Source organism: Mus caroli, chromosome 12, assembly GCF_900094665.2.
Source record: "Mus caroli chromosome 12, CAROLI_EIJ_v1.1, whole genome shotgun sequence".
Lineage (NCBI taxonomy): Eukaryota > Metazoa > Chordata > Mammalia > Rodentia > Muridae > Mus > Mus caroli.
In genome coordinates, this window is record NC_034581.1 from 80,277,997 (window position 1) to 80,295,646 (window position 17,650).

A 17,650-nucleotide genomic window follows, 5' to 3' on the forward strand; every position below is an offset into this window, starting at 1 on the left:
GAAGGCCTTCCTTCTCCTGTGCTGTCCACTTTCCCAGTCCCGAAGGCCTTCCTTCTCCTGTGCTGTCCACTTTCCCAGTCCCGAAGGCCTTCCTTTTCCTGTGCTGTCTACTTTCCCAGTCCCGGAGGCCTTCTCCTGTGCTGTCCATTTTCCCAGTCCCGAAGGCCTTCCTTCTCCTGTGCTGTCCACTTTCCCAGTCCCGAAGGCCTTCCTTCTCCTGTGCTGTCTACTTTCCCAGTCCCGAAGGCCTTCCTTCTCCTGTGCTGTCTACTTTCCCAGTCCCGGAGGCCTTCTCCTGTGCTGTCCATTTTCCTAGTCCCGAAGGCCTTCCTTCTCCTGTGCTGTCCAGATTATGTTGCTGTGCTTCATCTCATTAGTGCTTCATGGTGCTTCCCAAAGTCAGTAGGGATCAATCAGTCTGTTCCCTCCGTGCATGCGCGTGGTTCAAATCTGCAGTCACTGTGCTGAACTGTGTTTCCTTTGTCTTTTCTCATGTAAAATGTTATTTCCGTCACGCTAGACCTGGAGTACCTATTCAAGGGCTCAAGGTCTTCCTTGAAGCTTCTTAGCTATAGGTAGTATCCTACATAGAGTTCCCCAAGTTATGAGTTACTGTATTTTGAATTTTCATTCTTCCTTTTGATGGAAGATGCAAGAGAAGTAGTATCTAAGAGTGTTTAAGCCACGGGAGTTTAAAGTTTGCAATCTTGGATAAGTTATTGAGGTTTTTGTTTGTTTGTTTGTTTTTTGGTTTATTATTGTTTTTAAGACAGTCTTATTGCAGCTCTGGCTAACCTGGAACTCTCTATGTAGACCAGGCAGATCTCTGCCTCTTGAGTGCTGGGATTAAAGGTGTCATTCTCCATGCCTGGCCAAGTTATTTAGTCTTTATGGTCATATTTAGTTTTATATCTATTTAAAATTTAGGTGTAACATAAGATGTATTTCATAGAGATACTTTTAGGATTGAATTGATATGTGACAGTGTATATAAGATGCTTCTCATAGCAGCTGCCACTTAGCAGAGATCACTATTTATTAAATAATATTGCCACCTTCTTATTGTAAGATAATGATAACATCCTCCATGTTATTGCGGTCTCTGCAATCTGCAGTTCCACTGAACCTTCCTGGCATTAACCCGTTCTTCCTGTCAGGTTTGCAACTGTGCGTTATGATCAAGGCTCCAAGAACATCCGGAACCAGTTCATGCACCTGACGAACTACAGCGTGAACAAGAAGAGTGGAGACTATGTGAGGTACCGGCTGGCTCAGGGCTAGAAGTCAGCCTCGGCTGCGAGGGTGGGGACACGGCAGTTAATGGGGTGCGCTGCTAAGAAAGAAACACAGAAGTGACACTGAGAGCTCACCTTTAAAAAACAATTAGTTTTTTGTGAATGGGTGTTCTGGCTCTGTGAGCACCAAGCATGTGCCTGGTGCCCTCAGAAGCTGGAGGGGGGGGAGCAGATCCCTAGAACTGGGGTTATATATGTGGTTGTTAGCCATCGTGTGGGTGCTGGGAATGAAATACAGGGTCTCTGGAAGAGCAGTGAGTGCTCTAAACTGCTGAGCCATCTCTAGCCCCTCAAATATCAGTTTTGAGGCATTGCTGCTGTGTTACCGCTTCTCTGTGGTATACCCAGACAGAGGGCACTTTGTTCTATTAAATATGCCTTTGCCATTTGTCTTTCCCTACTTGACTTAGGGATAAGAATTTCAGCTTGGAAGTCCTATCTAAAGCTTAAAATTATTTGTATCTTTTGACACAGTAGTTCCGTTTCTATGAATTTAACCTTAAGGATGTATGTACAGAATGGTTTTATCAATATACATCTCTACTGTGCATCGTTTGATGGAAAAGCATATTGAGATAATACATATAACAAATGCTTGATTGAATCAGTCTGTTAGCTAGAGCTTCTTATTTTTGCTGAGAAATGAGAAAAGGATATGTCCTGAAATGTTAACTCTCTCTTATACAAAGTATAAGATGAGAGTAGTCAATTTTTAGGTTTTTCTCATTTGCCTTTATGTATCTTCTGAAATTTTCTAAAATACACTACAATGATCAGAGAAAAAGAGAAGAAGAAACTAAAGAAAGGAATGAGGCCCTCTCAGAGACAAGCTCGTGGAAAGCCGCACCAACCCAGCTGTGTGCAAATGTTATTTTTGCTCTGTTTTCTTTCATCCTGATAATTTTGCCAGGAAAGTGGAAAAATAGAAAAGAAACCCAAACAGTCACTTTCTATTCAGACTAAAAATAAGTTCCCACCAGGTCCAAGGAAGGAAGGAGAGAATCTGGAAGTGTGGGGTAGTTGCTAAAGTGAAGGGGGTTTCACTGAGTGTCCTATGGCCAGCATTGAATTGCTTAAAGCTGCCACGTCCCTCAGGCTAGAGGAGCAGGGCTGTGACTGGAGAGGGCACTAAGGGTTGGGAAGGCGGCGGCAAAGCACAAGTCTCTGGTTGCAGGACAACATTCATGGGAGCTCCCCCATTCACCAGTCTGTGGCAGTGGGAGGTCTAGAACTCTTCCAGTTACCCCAGTGCCTTGTGTCATCAGTGGGACTTAAGAGGTTTGGGAAGGTAGCGGTCACTACCCAGACAGGAGGCTTGCTAGTGTGTCAAAGCAAGTCTGTGGTTAGCTCCTTGTAAGACTGTAGTACATCAGCTTCCTACCCTATCCCCACCTAGTTCTCTTCTAAATGGCATCCAGGTTGTTTGCTGGCCTCGGGTGACATTCACTTCAGAGACTAGATGTGCTGTACCCCATTGTTAATTTATTATAGCCATTCTTAAACTCATTCACATTTCCCTACCTTTTTTCCTTACTCTTGATGTGGAAGAATCAGCTCTCTTTTCCCTCTCCATAAAAGCAAGCTCTCCGCATTTGCCTTGCCTCTTAAGGAATTAATAGAAAGGATGTCTTACAGAAAAACCAGGGGAAACCAGGTTGAAGTCCGCAGACTGAATGTTTATCTAAAATACTCAAAGCCCAGAGAAAGGCAGGCCTCTTGGCATATGTAGCCTTGCTTCCTTTCTTTGTAGTTGTGATGACCCAGAAGTGGAGGATTATGGGAACAAGTGGAGCATGAGTGCCATGCTTAGGTACCTGAAACAAGAAGGCAAGGACACAACTGGTGAGTATCACACCTTTCTTCTTTTAGTCTCTACTTTAAAAAATATTTTTACTATCTATGTGCAGTGTCTGTGCATGCTCCCACGTGTGCCTGCGTGCAGATCCACTGGAGCTGGCATCACAAGAGGTTGTGAGCTGCCCTACATGGGTGCTGGGAACCGAATGCAGGCCCTCTGCAAGAGCAGCGACTGCTCTTCCCGGCTGAGCCAAGTGAGCATCTCTCCAGCCCCTGACTTCACTCCCTGCTGTTGAACTATGTACGGTTTCTCGCCAAGGCCTCCTGGTAATGGTGCTGAGAAGCCCCGTGGTGCCTGCTCCTGTTCTTTTTCCTCTGGTTTACAGTAGAGACCCCCATTCCCTGTTCTTGTTTCTAATTTGGAAAGTATCACTTTTAGTCCTTAATGAACTTATCTTTCTTGAGTGCTGTGCTACTAAGATACTGTGGCTTTTTGTATACCGCATTGCCTCTCTCTATTGGCTGTGAGTTCAAATTTTTCTAAGTTGACCTCCCTCATTCTTGTTACTGAGTAGGAGGATGTAGAGTGGAATTTGAGTACAGGCCTTGGAGTCAAAAACAATCCGTGCTGAGCCATGGGCAGCTTGGGAAGCAGTGTGTAAACAGACTGTTCATGCACAGGGAAAGGGTGCTAGGAGAGAGAAGGGAGAGAAGGCTCAGTCTGCAGTCTGTACCTTCTTCATGGGCCATCTGCACCTTGTCATCTCTGCATGTGTGCTGGCCCTGTAGCACCCGGACTGAAGACCACCATTTTGATGCTTTTTGAATCAGTACACATGCTTTGATAATTGCACTGTGACCCGGACTCTGCGTCTACTAATGCACGCATTGTAGTGTTTCTGTTTTCATTACAAAAAATTGTTTTTGCAGCATTGATGGCCCATGTGGAAGACCTGATCATTAAGACAATAATCTCTGCTGAACTAGCTATCGCCACTGCCTGTAAAACCTTTGTTCCACACCGCAGCAGTTGTTTTGGTAAGGAGCTGTCAGATGCTTGTGTTTTGTGAGAAGGGTCTTGGGATCCTCAGCTAGTGGGGCATAGCGATTTCTCCAGGAGGCAAGGGCACATCCTGGGTTTGCTTTCTTAGGCTCGCAGAGTAGATGCAAATTCTATCAAGAAGCTAGTGGTAAAGGTAGTGAATTTTCATTGGAATCTCTAGAGGAATAACTCCCTTTCTGTGTAGGGAACAGGGATTGAAACTGATGTGTGAGTCTCTCTGGCAGAGTACACGCAGAAAAAGTCTGCAATAGCCTGTACAGGAATCCAGCTTTAACAAATATATTCCAGAGCTCTCTGGCTGCCAGACTGGGAGCAGATCCAAGAAGCTCTGGCTGGTACCAGTGTGTGCTTTCTCCCGTTTTCCGATGACTCCTCCTATTTGTTTTATTCGTCTTCTTAGTGGGTTCTTCCCCCTTCTCCTCCTCTTTCTCCTGCTTGTTTTCCTCCCTCCTCTCCTCGTGTTCTGTTTCACTTTATCTTTTTGAAAGGACAGAGAAAGTGCAACAAGCAGTTTACAACCCAGATCAGAAAACCCGTGACCTCCTGACCCACTAGCTGTGCCTATCTGTCACACCAAGGTTGCCAGTGTGCATGCCTGCTTTCTCCATGGATAGGGACTTAGTAGTAACTGCCAGTATGAAAAGTCCTTAAGGCCAGGTCAGCTCTGGGCTCATGTTGGACCTCAGGGTTAACTGATAGAGCAGTGCTAGTTAAAGCGAGGGATGGAGTGATGCTACACAGTGAGGATGGAAGAGGAGTGCCTTCCTCAGGGGCTGGAGATGCGGGAATAAAGAACGTAGTTTATGGGGCTTATATAGCCTGAACTTGAAACCCCTGTTGCACCCCTTTTTGGTTGGGTGTTTTTCAGGAAATTGCTGTAATTTCCATTTTCTAGATTATAAATGACAGCCCTGAGGCATCTCCCTCCCAAGAGGACTGTGAAGACCCGTTGAGATGGTGCAAGCAAAGAAAGCGCCTGGCACCACATCTAGCCTTGAAGTTGTACTTCATAAAAATTACCTTTATTCATTTTATAATTCACATTCTAATTCTTGGTCTTTAATGGGTTATAGTAGCGTGTATTTATCTGGTGCTCAAGTAGGAGAACTAGTGAGACTGAATAGAAGATGCAGATAAGTCAGGGTCTAGAATTGTAGAGTAAAAGAAAAGACTGCAGTGAGTTTTCAAACCAGAACTTAGAGAAGTGCTCCAGTGTGCACAGGTTCTGTGTCTAGTTAGAGCACCCTCCCGGCTTGCTGCCTTGCCATTGCTCATTCCTTCAAGACTCACTCCACTCTGCTGCTTCCCTGAAGCCTGTCATGTTACCACCACAGGCTGTTCTATGCTGCTTTAGGATACTTTTCCTATCTTAAGCCTAGATACTTTTCCCCAAAGTCTCTGAGTTTATCTTCTTGAGTTCTCAATAGTCATTGTGACTGCCTTCCCATCGCGTCTGTTTATATGAGATCAGAGCTCCAGGCACTTTTTCTAACTCCTTGCTTTCGTGTGTGTTTGATTTATCTTGTGGATGAACTAGCTCTTTCTCATGTTGCTTTACCTAGGCCACCAGCATCCTTCCAGACAAAGCCAAGCATCAGCTCTTTGGTGGTCTTTTTTCCTAAGCCTCCTAAAAGGGTCAGCTCTCACCCCGAGGCTCCAGTCCTCCAGTCCTCTGTCCCTGTCTCTGTGGTGTCACTGGTGTTAATTTATGTGTGACTCTCGATGGAATGGAGTCTCCTTGATGATGGCTGTCACAGTGTCACCACTGGCTTTGTTCTTCATACAGAGCAACATCTTTTGCTCACAGAGAATGTTGGAAAATGTTTGTTAAATGAGTGCTGGGTGCTTGTTTTCATTGTTTCTTGGCCTGGCAGTTTGCTTTCTAGTATGTCTGTTTTGGTAAGGCCTGCAATCTTGGAATTGTTGTAGTCGATTTGAAGGTGTATGTGGAGGCTAACAGAATTGACTCTAACTGCTGAAACCTTTCAAGATTAAATGTTTCCTTTGTACCTCTGCTTGCCTGTGTTGGTAAATGGACCTTGGTGTCAAAAAGCAAGCAAACAAACAAAAAACAACAACAAACCAAATCCTTTGCTCTATGTAGCTCATCTTGAAGGTTTTTCTGGATATTTCTTCTGGGTATCTTACTCTGTAACCTAATTGCTTGTTGGAAGCTTAGTAGTGGGTTCTCAGAACTCAGTGTGAAAGAAAGGCGACAGCTTTCTCTGACTCAGAGAAATATCCCAAGGCCTGTCAGCCAGGGTCTCCTCTCTCCTTCCCTGCCTGGGCTCAGCTCAAGTAAACTCAAGGCATCTGGAGGTTTTTAAGTTGTTGACTGTCTCCTTGGCTTTTGTGGTTCTAATTCCTGTCAGCTCTGGGATTCTGTGTGCTTCATTAACCTCCCCTGTGAGATATGACTTTGTATATTTATGTATCTTTGTGTGAATCTCTTTGTCTCCCTCTGATTCTTAGCCTCCCCTGGGCTTTGAATGTGTGTCAGAGAAAACAGGAATTGAGAGCTTCCTGGAAGTTTTGGTTTTAACAGAGTGTCCATACTTTTAGAGGAAAGGAATGTAAGATGGGCTTCCCTATATGCTTTTGGGGGTCGTTTCTGACCTTCTACTTGCGGATTACTGTCAGGAGCATTCTGTCACTGGAATTTCTGTCCTGTGATTTTTCTCTCTCCTTGCTACCTGTACTGTCTCCAGGTACCATCAGGATTCCTAGTCAGTGCCTTTTCTACACATGTAAGTCTTCTTCTCTCTGGCTGTGTACCGAGCACAGATTAATGTCACAGCAGTGCATTACTGGTAACAGTTTTGTGTTCTCAAAATCAGTTCGCCCTGGGATGCTGCTATATTCATGTGTCTGCAGTATTATCTATATATCAACCATAATAGGCAGTCTGAAACTTAGTTACTTAATGCTATTTTTTTTATTTTTTTATTTTTTTTGGTTTTTCAAGACAGGGTTTCTCTGTGTAGTTCTGGCTGTCCTGGCACTCACTCTGTAGACCAGGCTGGCCTCGAACTCAGAAATCCGCCTGCCTCTGCCTCCCGAGTGCTGGGATTAAAGGCGTGCGCCACCACGCCCGGCTATGCTATTTTTTTTAAACTTGTACATCCAGAAGGACTTTTGTGAGTGATTAGTCATGATATAGAAGTAGAGACCCTGAGTAGTAGCCTTTATCTCAGGTCCTAGAACTAGTGAGTAAAAAGAACTTGAATGAAAGAGACTCGGCCTGAAGCCAGAGGCCTCAGAGGATGAGTCCTGGCAATTTCCCATCTTGATCATAGGACTTCAATTATACGAGTTTTGAATGCCTCCCCCAATAAAACATGTTTCTAACAGTCAGATTTTACTGACTTCCAGGGTTGTGAAACTGTGGTACAATGTGAACTAATAGGCTTTCATGGCAAGCCTTATTTAAAGGCATATTTAATGCTAAGGAAATTGGCACTGTGAAATTACTGACTACGAGAACAACTTTTTTTTTGACCATTTGAAGAAAAACAGCCAAAACCAACAGAGTGTTAGCTGTCTTTCAAAGATGTCGCTGATGACAGTGGTTTAGTCTTTGTGAGAATGGTTGAAGTGATGGGCTCTGAACCTGATGCTCTCTAGTGTGGGATCATGTGGACTAGACACTGACCTGACTAGCTTAGTCTTGCTTTGATCAGAGACCAGTGCCATGTCTGCTGAGAACCAAGTATGTTCAGGATACCTCTCTTGAGTGAAGTCTGGTTTAGTTTTCTGTTACCTCTGCTCTTGACCATTTTTCAGGGTAAGGCCATGTTCTTTAAAAGGAAGGTGTCCATAAATGATTGTCAGAGGAATGGAAGAAGGTAGCATGCTTTCTCCATTATGCAAACCTCTCCACCAACAGTAAAAGAATGGAAGGCAGGGGCAGTGTTCAAGGTAAGCCCCTCTTCAGTTTATCCCTTGCTCCAGTTTAGACGGGGAGGGGCATTTGCTGTAGAAGGAACATAGGTGCTAAGAGGCTACTGTTTGTATTTAACAACATTGTTGGTACTTACTACCAACCATATATCATAAAAGCCTTGGTTATTGAGAAGGGGAACGAGTCAGCAAGCTTAAGGAAGTTGTCTTGGGTCATGTGGCTAATAAATGGCCAGGCCAAATTTGAGGCCAGCTATCTGGCCCTTTCTCCACTCACATAAAGCTGACTCTGATGAGCCCACCCATTCTGGCATGCTCACACCCTGGACTCTCCTGTGCTGTCCTGGAACTGGATCTCAGGAACAATGACATCATCTCTTCTAGCGGATCAGGCTTGGAAAAGAGCACTGTTTCTGCCGAGTCCACAGCGCCCAGTCTGAGACACTCCTTTCAGAACTAGCGTTACAGGCGTTAGCTAGCTAGATGCCATAGTGATTCTGGGGGTGAGGTCAAAGGTCAGCTCTTAGGGTTCCCCCTCTTACTCAGTTCTCCTATGGGACCTTGCTATGCCCTTTCTAGAATTCTCTTTTGGACCCATTATAAAGACTTTCATTTTGCTTTTAAACTCAAATCCTAGGCTGAGGTGAAAACATTTTCATTACAGAAAAGGACCTCAGTGACAGTGGCACTTCCCAGTGCCAGCACGTTCTATTGCCTGGGACTGTGGTTTCAGTGGGGCTCTTATTTCTGAGGAGGCTTAGTGCATTTTCTCCAAAACCCGTGGCGTGCTGTGTACAATGAGCTCTTAGGTCTCAGTGAGACTGTGTTTCTACTCCCCACCACTTTCTTCAATAGGCATCTTTTATCAGATTTTTTCCCTTAACGTATCCTTAATAAACTTTTCTTAACGAGAATTTCTGTTTATTTTTTGGCAGGTGGTTGGTTCTTCTGTTACTGCTATGCTAGCTCTTCTCTTTGCAGTGAACTAAATAAATTTATTTTCTTTCTTAAAAAATGAATTCTTGTTCTTTTTACTGTGCCTGGTAGCTTTGTTATGACTCAGTTGGGAGGCCAGGAGAGGGCAACTCAGTTCTTTATTGGCTTTTACTTATACATAGTTTTCTCTTTCCTCCCCCGCAGTGGTTCTTAATTATTTGTGTGTCTTTCTGTGTGTGTGTGTGTCCATGTGTTTATGTATGTACACATGTGTACAAAAGTGAAGCCCACACATAGTGTCTGGTGTTTTCCTTAGCTACTGTCTACTTTGCCTGTTATGATTATTATTTTTTGAACAAAGTCTTGCACTGAAACTGGAGGTCACTGCTTTCAGCTAGCCAGCAAGCCCTAACTGTCCTTTGATCTATGCTTTTCCAGTACAGAGTTTATAGGTGCATGCTCTCATGCCCATCTTGTTATGTGGGTGCTGGGGGCCTGAGCTCAAGGTCTAGGGAAACATTTTAACTGAACCATCTCCCTTTCCCTTTGTTTCTCCTAAATGATTTTACTTATGGAATAGATTATTTCAGCCTTAGGTTTCTATTACTATGGTAAACACCATGACCAAAAGCAGCTTGGGGAGGAAAAGGGTTTATTTAGCTTACACTTCCACATCCCAGTCCATCACTGAGGGAAGTCGGAATGGGAACTGAAGGCAGAAGCCAGGAAGGAGCATTATTTACTGACCTGCACCCCTGTCCTGCTCAGCCTACTTTCTTACACAACCCAGGAGCACCTACGCAGGGGTGACACTACCTCCACATCAGTCATCAGCCAAGAAAATGCACTATTGGCTTGCCTACAGACCAAGGAAATGCACTGTTGGCTTGCCTACAGACCAAGGAAATGCACTGTTGGCTTGCCTACAGACCAGTCTTTTGTAGGAACGTTTTCTAAGTTGAGGTTCCCTCTTTCAAAATGACTTCAGCTTTTGACATGCTAGCAGGCAAACTACCACACTTGCTCTAAACTGGTAAATGAGATGTGGCCCTTACCCTCCAGAGGAGGAGAGACATAGACAGGAAGGGACAAAAGACAATTCACATAGCAGAATGGCTATAATGCTCTCTGATCATGTAAGTGTTACCACCTGTTTGCCTAGGGGAGCCAGGGAAATACACCCTACAGAAGGAATATGATATGAAGACTACACTGTTAGTATAGGGCCTGAATTTTTTCCCCTCCTAGACAGCAACTCCTAAACAGAAGCTCACCCCTCTCATGCCACCCCCACCCACAACCGCACTCTTTGTCAGCTAGGGCAATGGCTCAGGAGGTAAGAGATACATGGAGTTCTATACTATTAACATGACCAGGTATTCCACTTGTAGGTATTTACTTAGGAGAAGCAAACCTTGATATGCACCCAATTCCCTCTTGCAAAGGCTGATACTGTACTGTAATAACCCAAAGTTAGAAACCGCCTAAATACCCACCAACTCTTAAATGGATAAATTGTGGTATGTCCATATTATATAGAATACCAATTACTTTGGAATTTAAAGGAATGAACTACACTTTTGACACATCTAACATCATAGGTAAGTTTCAAAAGACCATACTATGTGAAAGAAACTACTCTAAAAAGACCATAGACTATACATATTTCATTTATTTGACTTTCTGGAAAAGGAAATCAAGTAAACAGAAATCCCATTGGTGGTTGTTGGAAGATGTGGAAAGTGAGGGTTGACCACAGAGGCTCGTGTGTGTATCTGTGATAAGATCTTTCTATATTGTGATTGAGGTTGGGTTTACACAGCTGGACACTTTTCAAGAGTCACTTTAAAGGGGTGAATTTTATTACACATAAGTAATATACATCTATACATCTTCCTTAAAAGAAATTCCTGACAGATGTGCCTCAGAAACGTGGTAAATATAATACAAGAGGCTAGACGCAAACAAGTATACACTGTATGATCTTCGTTTATCTGAAATTCTAGAATAGGTAGAATGAATTGATGATAGAAGAAGTCAAAGTAATGGCTGTCAAGGACGAGGCAGGAACAAGCTATCTACCAGGAAGAGGCTTGAGGGAACTTCCTGGGTGATGAATGTGTTCTGTGTGTGTCCCTTCATACGAGTGTGGATTACATGGATGTAACCAATTCCAAGATTCAACAGTCTATCTTTAAGACTCATCTATCTCATCATATGTAATTATACCTGTTAAGGGAGTAGAAACGATTGGTTGAATTAAGGAGAAGGCCCTCAGTGTCTGTGTTGAGCTTGTTGTTTCAAGAGTTTGCTCTGATACACAAGCTATCTTCTACTCCACTCCCAACAACTGAGGCCAACCTTACTAAGGTGGGTTGGACTTGGCATGCTGCAGTCACATAGCAACCTGCATTGCTTCCCCAACTCTCACATGACTATAGGTTCAAGCCTGGTCTACGTGTAGTTTGATTGAGGCTCGGTTGGCGCTGACTCTAGACCATATCATACTCCATAGGCACTGTTGTTCCAGCAGCTTTTATCATAGGAGTAAAAGTTAGTTTACTGCTGTGAAAGTGATTTTTCTCACTTTAAGATATGTTTTTCTTTTCTCAGACTTTTAGCCAAATGTGAGTTCTTGGGATTTGCCTCTGCAGTGATGCAGTGAAGTGGTTAAGGATGACTGCTGAAACCCTGTGTGGAGTGTTGAAATAGTGGCTCTCATTGACTGTTGATCCATCTTATATTGGTCTACTTTTGTGGCTGGTTCTTTCTTCATTCATTATTGTCATTGTGTTCTTCATGCTGTTATTAAATATTATTTTATGAGGTGATTGAATCCTATGCTCTTAAAAATGGAAGGGAATGTTTTCTTGTATCAGATACTGTATCTTGCTTCTGTAATTCTACAGGACTTGTAGATTATACATTGTTTTTCTGTTTCCCTCCCTCTCTCTTTCCCTCCCTCCCTCTCTTCATTCTTTCTGTCCTTTTCTTTCCTCTCTCTCTCTCTCTCTCTCTCTCTCTTGTGTCTGTCTTTCTTTCTTTCTTTCTTTCTTTCTTTCTTTCTTTCTTTCTTTCTTTCTTTCTTTCTTTCTTTCTTTCTTTCATCCATCTTTATATGTAGTCCAAACTCAGCCTCAACTCCTGATCTTCCTGTCTCAGCTTCCCAAATGCTGTGATTGCAGATACATGCCAACATAGCTGTTGAGGTTTCCCCTTTAAATGTCTTATTTAAAGCCACATGACAAAAATCTTTCTCCGATTAAGGAGAGGATTAGTGTTGTTGTTGTTACTGAAGACTAGGAAGGCTATTGAAAGGATGCAGCGTCTGAAAAAAGCTGAATGAATTTGTTACCAGAAGGAGCCAGTTGAAGGCACTTCCTTCTTTTTACATCTTAAAGTAAGTTTTCTATAGTTACATGAAAATGTATGAAGCCCCCAAATTTTATTGGTTTTTAATTGGTTTCTATGGTTTTAATTGGCTACTATGTAAGCTGATATATTCATGAAAATACTAGAATATTCAAATTTAGATTAGTGTGGCAGTTATATGCCTATAGTCTCAGCAACTGCAAGCTTATGTTAGGGGATCATGAGTTAGAGGTCGGCCTCAGTTACACAACAAGGCCTGTCTCAAGCAAACAAATAAAAAAGAGTATGCATATCTGTTTGACTTATACAGTGGAAATAGATATAGCCTGTCTGAATATCCATTTATTGACAGTGACTTGAAAAGAATTAGGGAGCCTGAAGGATGTGTTTTAGACTGAAGTGACATCCCTAAGCCATTGTACGGGTCAGACTGACTGCTAGGTCTTTACATCCTGTCCTAGGTTTCTTGGTCTGAATTACAGCTTTAGGTTTCTGTGTTCTAAACTATATGTTTAAAGGTTTTTTTTTTTTTTTTTTTTTTTTTTTTTTTTTTAGATTAAAGTGTAAAAAAAGTCTTGAAATAGGGAAATTTATGTTGGAGTAAATTTCTTGAAAACCCCTGCTTGTTTTCTTTGAATGTGAGCCCTGGGGTAGCAGGTTTTCTCTTGTAGAGGAGATGCAAGTGAGGTTTGTTTGAGTGACACTTGACTTAATGTTAGGAGTGAGTGGGAATTTGAGTCTGTGTGTTTAGAGTATGAATACTGAGGGCCGTGGGCCACTGTCACTCCTGTCGTGAGGATCGCAGCAGTCATATTCAAGGCTCCATGCTAGTCCCCCACTCTCTAGTTTTACAGAGTTGCACGATGGATATTAGCTTGCTTCTTGCCCTAGCTGGAGAGGTAGAGGTAGAGAGTCAACAAAGAACCCAGACTCCATGGAGAGTTGATCTTTGACCCTTTCCTTTCCTTGAATAATACTAGTGATACAAGGCAGCTTGTCACAGCCTGCATCACCACTTGCCCATGTCGTCTGCATCCAGCTGAATGTTTTACTTTCTCTTCTCAAAAAGAAACTGAAGTTGCAGGGGAGGGGAAAGAATAAGTATGCTTTACAATTGGATGTCTTCCGAACTGGGTTGCAGAACAAGATTGTAAAGCTAAAGAAATTTGAAGGAAGGATCCTGGAGCTGTGCCTTCTGGGGATGTTTCTGTTTTCATAGTATGGCAGAGGGGATAGAGGAGGCCAGAGCAGAGCAAGCCCTGTGTGGCTGGCATTGGTGACAGGTGTTCTTGCTTGCTTCCCCCCTCACTGTTTACCCTCAAGCACATTGGGGTCTTGTGTGTTAATTCTCTGTGCAGAACTCAGGAATAGCAGTAGCTTGTTGGGTTTTAGTGTTTTCTTCTCATTATCCTTTGGAGGAGACTAGCGTCTCTGGAACTTCAGGTTCGTTGCTTCCTGCTTCTGCTCAGTGAGTTTCTGGGCCTCAGATGGGAGTTGAGTGACTGTGTGATGTTTGCATGGAAAATGATCTTGCATGTTGTGTTATATTTCCAGAACTGTATGGCTTTGATGTGCTCATAGATAATACTCTGAAGCCATGGTTGTTGGAAGTGAATCTCTCTCCTTCTTTGGCCTGGTAAGTCAGTTCTATCAACAAATAATAAGGACAAACCTGAACTCTAAAATATGTTTTGTCCTTTTTTGGAGGGGGTGTATTATTTCTCTTGTGGTAAAAGACTTTTACACAGTAATGAGTAAACTTTAAAAACCAAGATGGTTTATGGTATGCTATCAAAACCCCTACGGGAGGCAGGGACCCCTAACTTCTCAGCCAGTTTGTAATATATATTTGTCATTTATTTGGCTTTTTAAGGATAATTCTTACTTGACATTTCTTCAGAAATGCTCAGATAAGACTGTGTCTTCTTACTTGCATTATTAAACCACTTGAAACACAAAAAATAATGAGTTGCTTCGTTGGAAAGAGCAATAGTTTTGAGGAAATTTTTTGCCAGACATCCCAAACTGTAAACAGAATGAACAAAGCATACTACTCATTAGAGACCATGAATATGAAAATAATACTAAGCACTTGCTTTCCTCACTGTCTCTGTATGTACTAATGCCATCTCAGAATTTCAGTATGCACTAATGCCATCTCAGAATTTCAGTATGTACTAATGCCATCTCAGAATTTCAGTATGNACTAATGNCATCTCAGAATTTCAGTATGTACTAATGCCATCTCAGAATTTCAGTATGNACTAATGNCATCTCAGAATTTCAGTATGTACTAATGCCATCTCAGAATTTCAGTATGCACTAATGCCATCTCAGAATTTCAGTATGTACTAATGCCATCTCAGAATTTCAGTATGTACTAATGACATCTCAGAATTTCAGTATGTACTAATGCCATCTCAGAATTTCAGCTCACTGGTCTGTACGCATCCCTGTAGCTTTGAAGTTAGAACAGCCAGAGCAGACCAAATTAAAAACAACTACAACTTCTCCATCCAAGCCAAGTTCTTCAGTTTTGCAGTGCTAAATAAATTATTCTTGGGGAAGATACAGTCCTATAGAGGTGTAAAACTGGGCTAAGGTACCAAAGAGCAGGCTTTTTGCTCAGTTCTGTGGCCTGATGTCCACCTAAGGTTAATGTCTAAAACTTTTAACAATCTTAGATTTAAAAAATATAAAATCTGTTATTTAGAAGGGAATACATATACTTTTTTAAACACCAAAGAAGGCTGTGCTTACATCTGCAGTGACAGAATTTCTATTAGCTATGTGATTTTCTAAACAGAAAACCCTAGAGGTTTCTGCCAGAGACCACCCAGCTGCTGGGCTTTTAAGGATGAGAGAGACTGGCAGAATGCCAAGTCATCAAATAAAGACATGCTGAGTGCTTGGTGGAGTGGGGATTTGGCTCACCTTAGGTGCGAGGTGTGCCGCTGGGCAGTGCCTTCAGTTGTTAGCACTGCACTTTGTCAAGTCAGCCCTTTACAAATTGCCCAGTGAAATACAGGAGCCAATGTTAAACATCCCAGAGGGACACAGTGGGGCCAGCAGCAAGAGTAGCGTGGTTCGTGGAGAAGCACCTAAGCTCTAGGGCAGGCCTGTCCACACAAAGCCCTCTTGTTTCTGGTGCACACTGTTCCAGCATCCATGGGCCCCTGCTTTCTTGTGTGGTGAGATGTTGGTAACGCTTGCTTGGATCTTGCCCTACTTTATAACCCTGCAAGCCCAAGGAGACTGAGTTAGCACAGAAAATGAAGGCTTCCAAAAGTTCACCAAGGTGCCCAATGTCCTCTTGCATGTGAGTGAGTGAGTGAGTGAGTGAAGGATGAAGTGCTGACACGTCATGTGAGTGAGAGGTGCTCATACACTGACAAGTACACTGACAGTCCGAGCCTCTGAATCCCACAGGGATCTCCAGCTTGAGCAAAACTTGAGTTGCACAAGATCTGGAGAAAAAGACTCCATATCAGGGAATCAGTTTGTTGGTGGTAGGCCTGTCTAACAGAGGATGAGTTGAGCACAAGGCTTGTGTTTCTGTTAATTTTCCACCCAGATGTCTCTCTTTCCTGTGGATTTGATGTCCTGTGTATGTTCCTTCTCTGCCATTTGGAACTTTGATGGACTGGGACCCGAGACGAGGCAGGTCTTCTCTTAACCTACAAAGTGCTCAATTGTTTTTTTCTTTCTTTTTTCTCTTAGTGATGCACCTCTGGATCTAAAGATTAAAGCCAGTATGATCTCAGATATGTTCACTGTTGTAGGTGAGTAGCAGTGTGCTCTGAACTGGACTCTCACAAAAAATTAGCCAGCGCTTCCATTTGCCAGGCTCCGTGCTGTTGCCAACTGGCAGCTCCTAAGCCAGGCTGAATGTTTTGTACCAAAAAATTATATTTTCAGGGAAGTGTTTATATGTTTCTACTCCCCCTGGCTCCATCCTGTCCTGGGGCTGAACCACAACTAAGGCTAAGACCTGGGGCATGGGAATTATGAGCTGAGGCAGAGAATTAAGCAAAGATCTGCAGAGAATATATTTTTCTCTGAGCTGGGAAAATGAAACCCGGTGAAGAGGCCCTGTTAAAAAGGAGACCGGCTGGATTTCTCCTTGACAGTCTCTGTTGGTTTCAACATGATCCCTTCTGTAGCGTTACAGCCAAAGCAGCCCGCGGAAGAGATCCCAGTTTAAGTAGATAAGCCAGAACTTTGAAGTGGAGATGGGCAGTCAGGTGGGTACGATTCGGATTTATTACTGGGTTTTAGAATTTCCCAGACAACGACAGTGAAATACTTTTGATGTGAACTAGTGCTTGTACCAGCAGACATTGTAAAGCCTAGCTACTCTTCATGTTGGTTGAGAATCTAGTTCTTTTAGGAGGGAAGTGAAACCGGTAGAAATTCAGTTTCTTAAGCTGTAGATAATCAATGGTAAACCCACTGCAGAAACTAGCAGTAGGTATCTTCTGTATTTGCAGGAGGTTGTAACAGGACATAGCACACTTACTATTGCATCCTTCTAGTAAAAACGTTTTCCCCTGCATCACCATCTAGAAAACTACTTTTAAAACACATCAAGAAAACACTTTTCTTTATGACCAGCTATGTGTTTCAAAAAGATGATTTGCTCATTTGTTTGAGAGTTGTCAAACTGCCACATCTCTGTCAATCAGAGGCACGTTTAGCTCCTCAGTCAGAGCCACCCTCTGTAGGATGAGTCTAAAGATGCTTGACCCAAACCAGACAGGCTGATTTCTTCAGACAAGGGTGGCTCTTAACACTGCTCATTCCCCATTCAGGATTTGTGTGCCAAGATCCTGCCCAGCGGACATCTAACCGGTCAATTTATCCCAGTTTTGAGTCTTCCAGGCGGAACCCTTTTCAGAAACCTCAGGTAAGCAATTGAGGAGCATGAAGCCCAGAGAAGGCTTCCTGAGGAGTGGCGGCTGACAGAGCGAGAGGGCTGAAGCACTAGGGTTGTGAGGTCACTTAGGGCAGGAAAAGGTGGGGATTTGTTCAGCAGCAGCTGGTAGCGTATGCTTTCAACTGCTTCCCAACAACTTGCGTCTTGTCTTTATTCTGCCTTTTCTCTTTTCACTACCTTTCCTTCTCTTTTTCGGCTCACCATTTCTCCCCTCAGATTGACGTGCTCATGAACAAGGTGAGGGGAGCCTGCTAATTCTTTTTTTTTTTTTGATTTTTAATATTTTTATTACATATTTTCCTCAATTACATTTCCAATGCTATCCCAAAAGTCCCCCATAGCGCCCCCCAC

The 17,650-nt window shown here is 43.0% G+C and overlaps 1 protein-coding gene across 13 annotated transcripts in view; it reads left to right on the top strand.

Annotated features, from left to right (window-relative positions):
• Ttll5 (tubulin tyrosine ligase like 5) overlaps positions 1–17,650 on the top strand; it is a 225,771-nt gene that overhangs the window by 50,049 nt on the left and 158,072 nt on the right. For 12 of the 13 annotated variants that reach the window (XM_029484763.1, XM_029484762.1, XM_021178935.2 and 9 more), the window contains 6 exons: positions 1,158–1,259; positions 3,046–3,137; positions 4,023–4,130; positions 13,918–13,999; positions 16,084–16,145; positions 17,175–17,269. In XM_029484763.1, coding sequence (XP_029340623.1) covers positions 1,158–1,259; positions 3,046–3,137; positions 4,023–4,130; positions 13,918–13,999; positions 16,084–16,145; positions 17,175–17,269 — 541 coding nt within the window. Of the gene's footprint in view, positions 1–1,157; positions 1,260–3,045; positions 3,138–4,022; positions 4,131–13,917; positions 14,000–16,083; positions 16,146–17,174; positions 17,270–17,650 lie in introns of those variants that run through there. The other variant, XM_029484766.1, reaches the window with a different exon arrangement.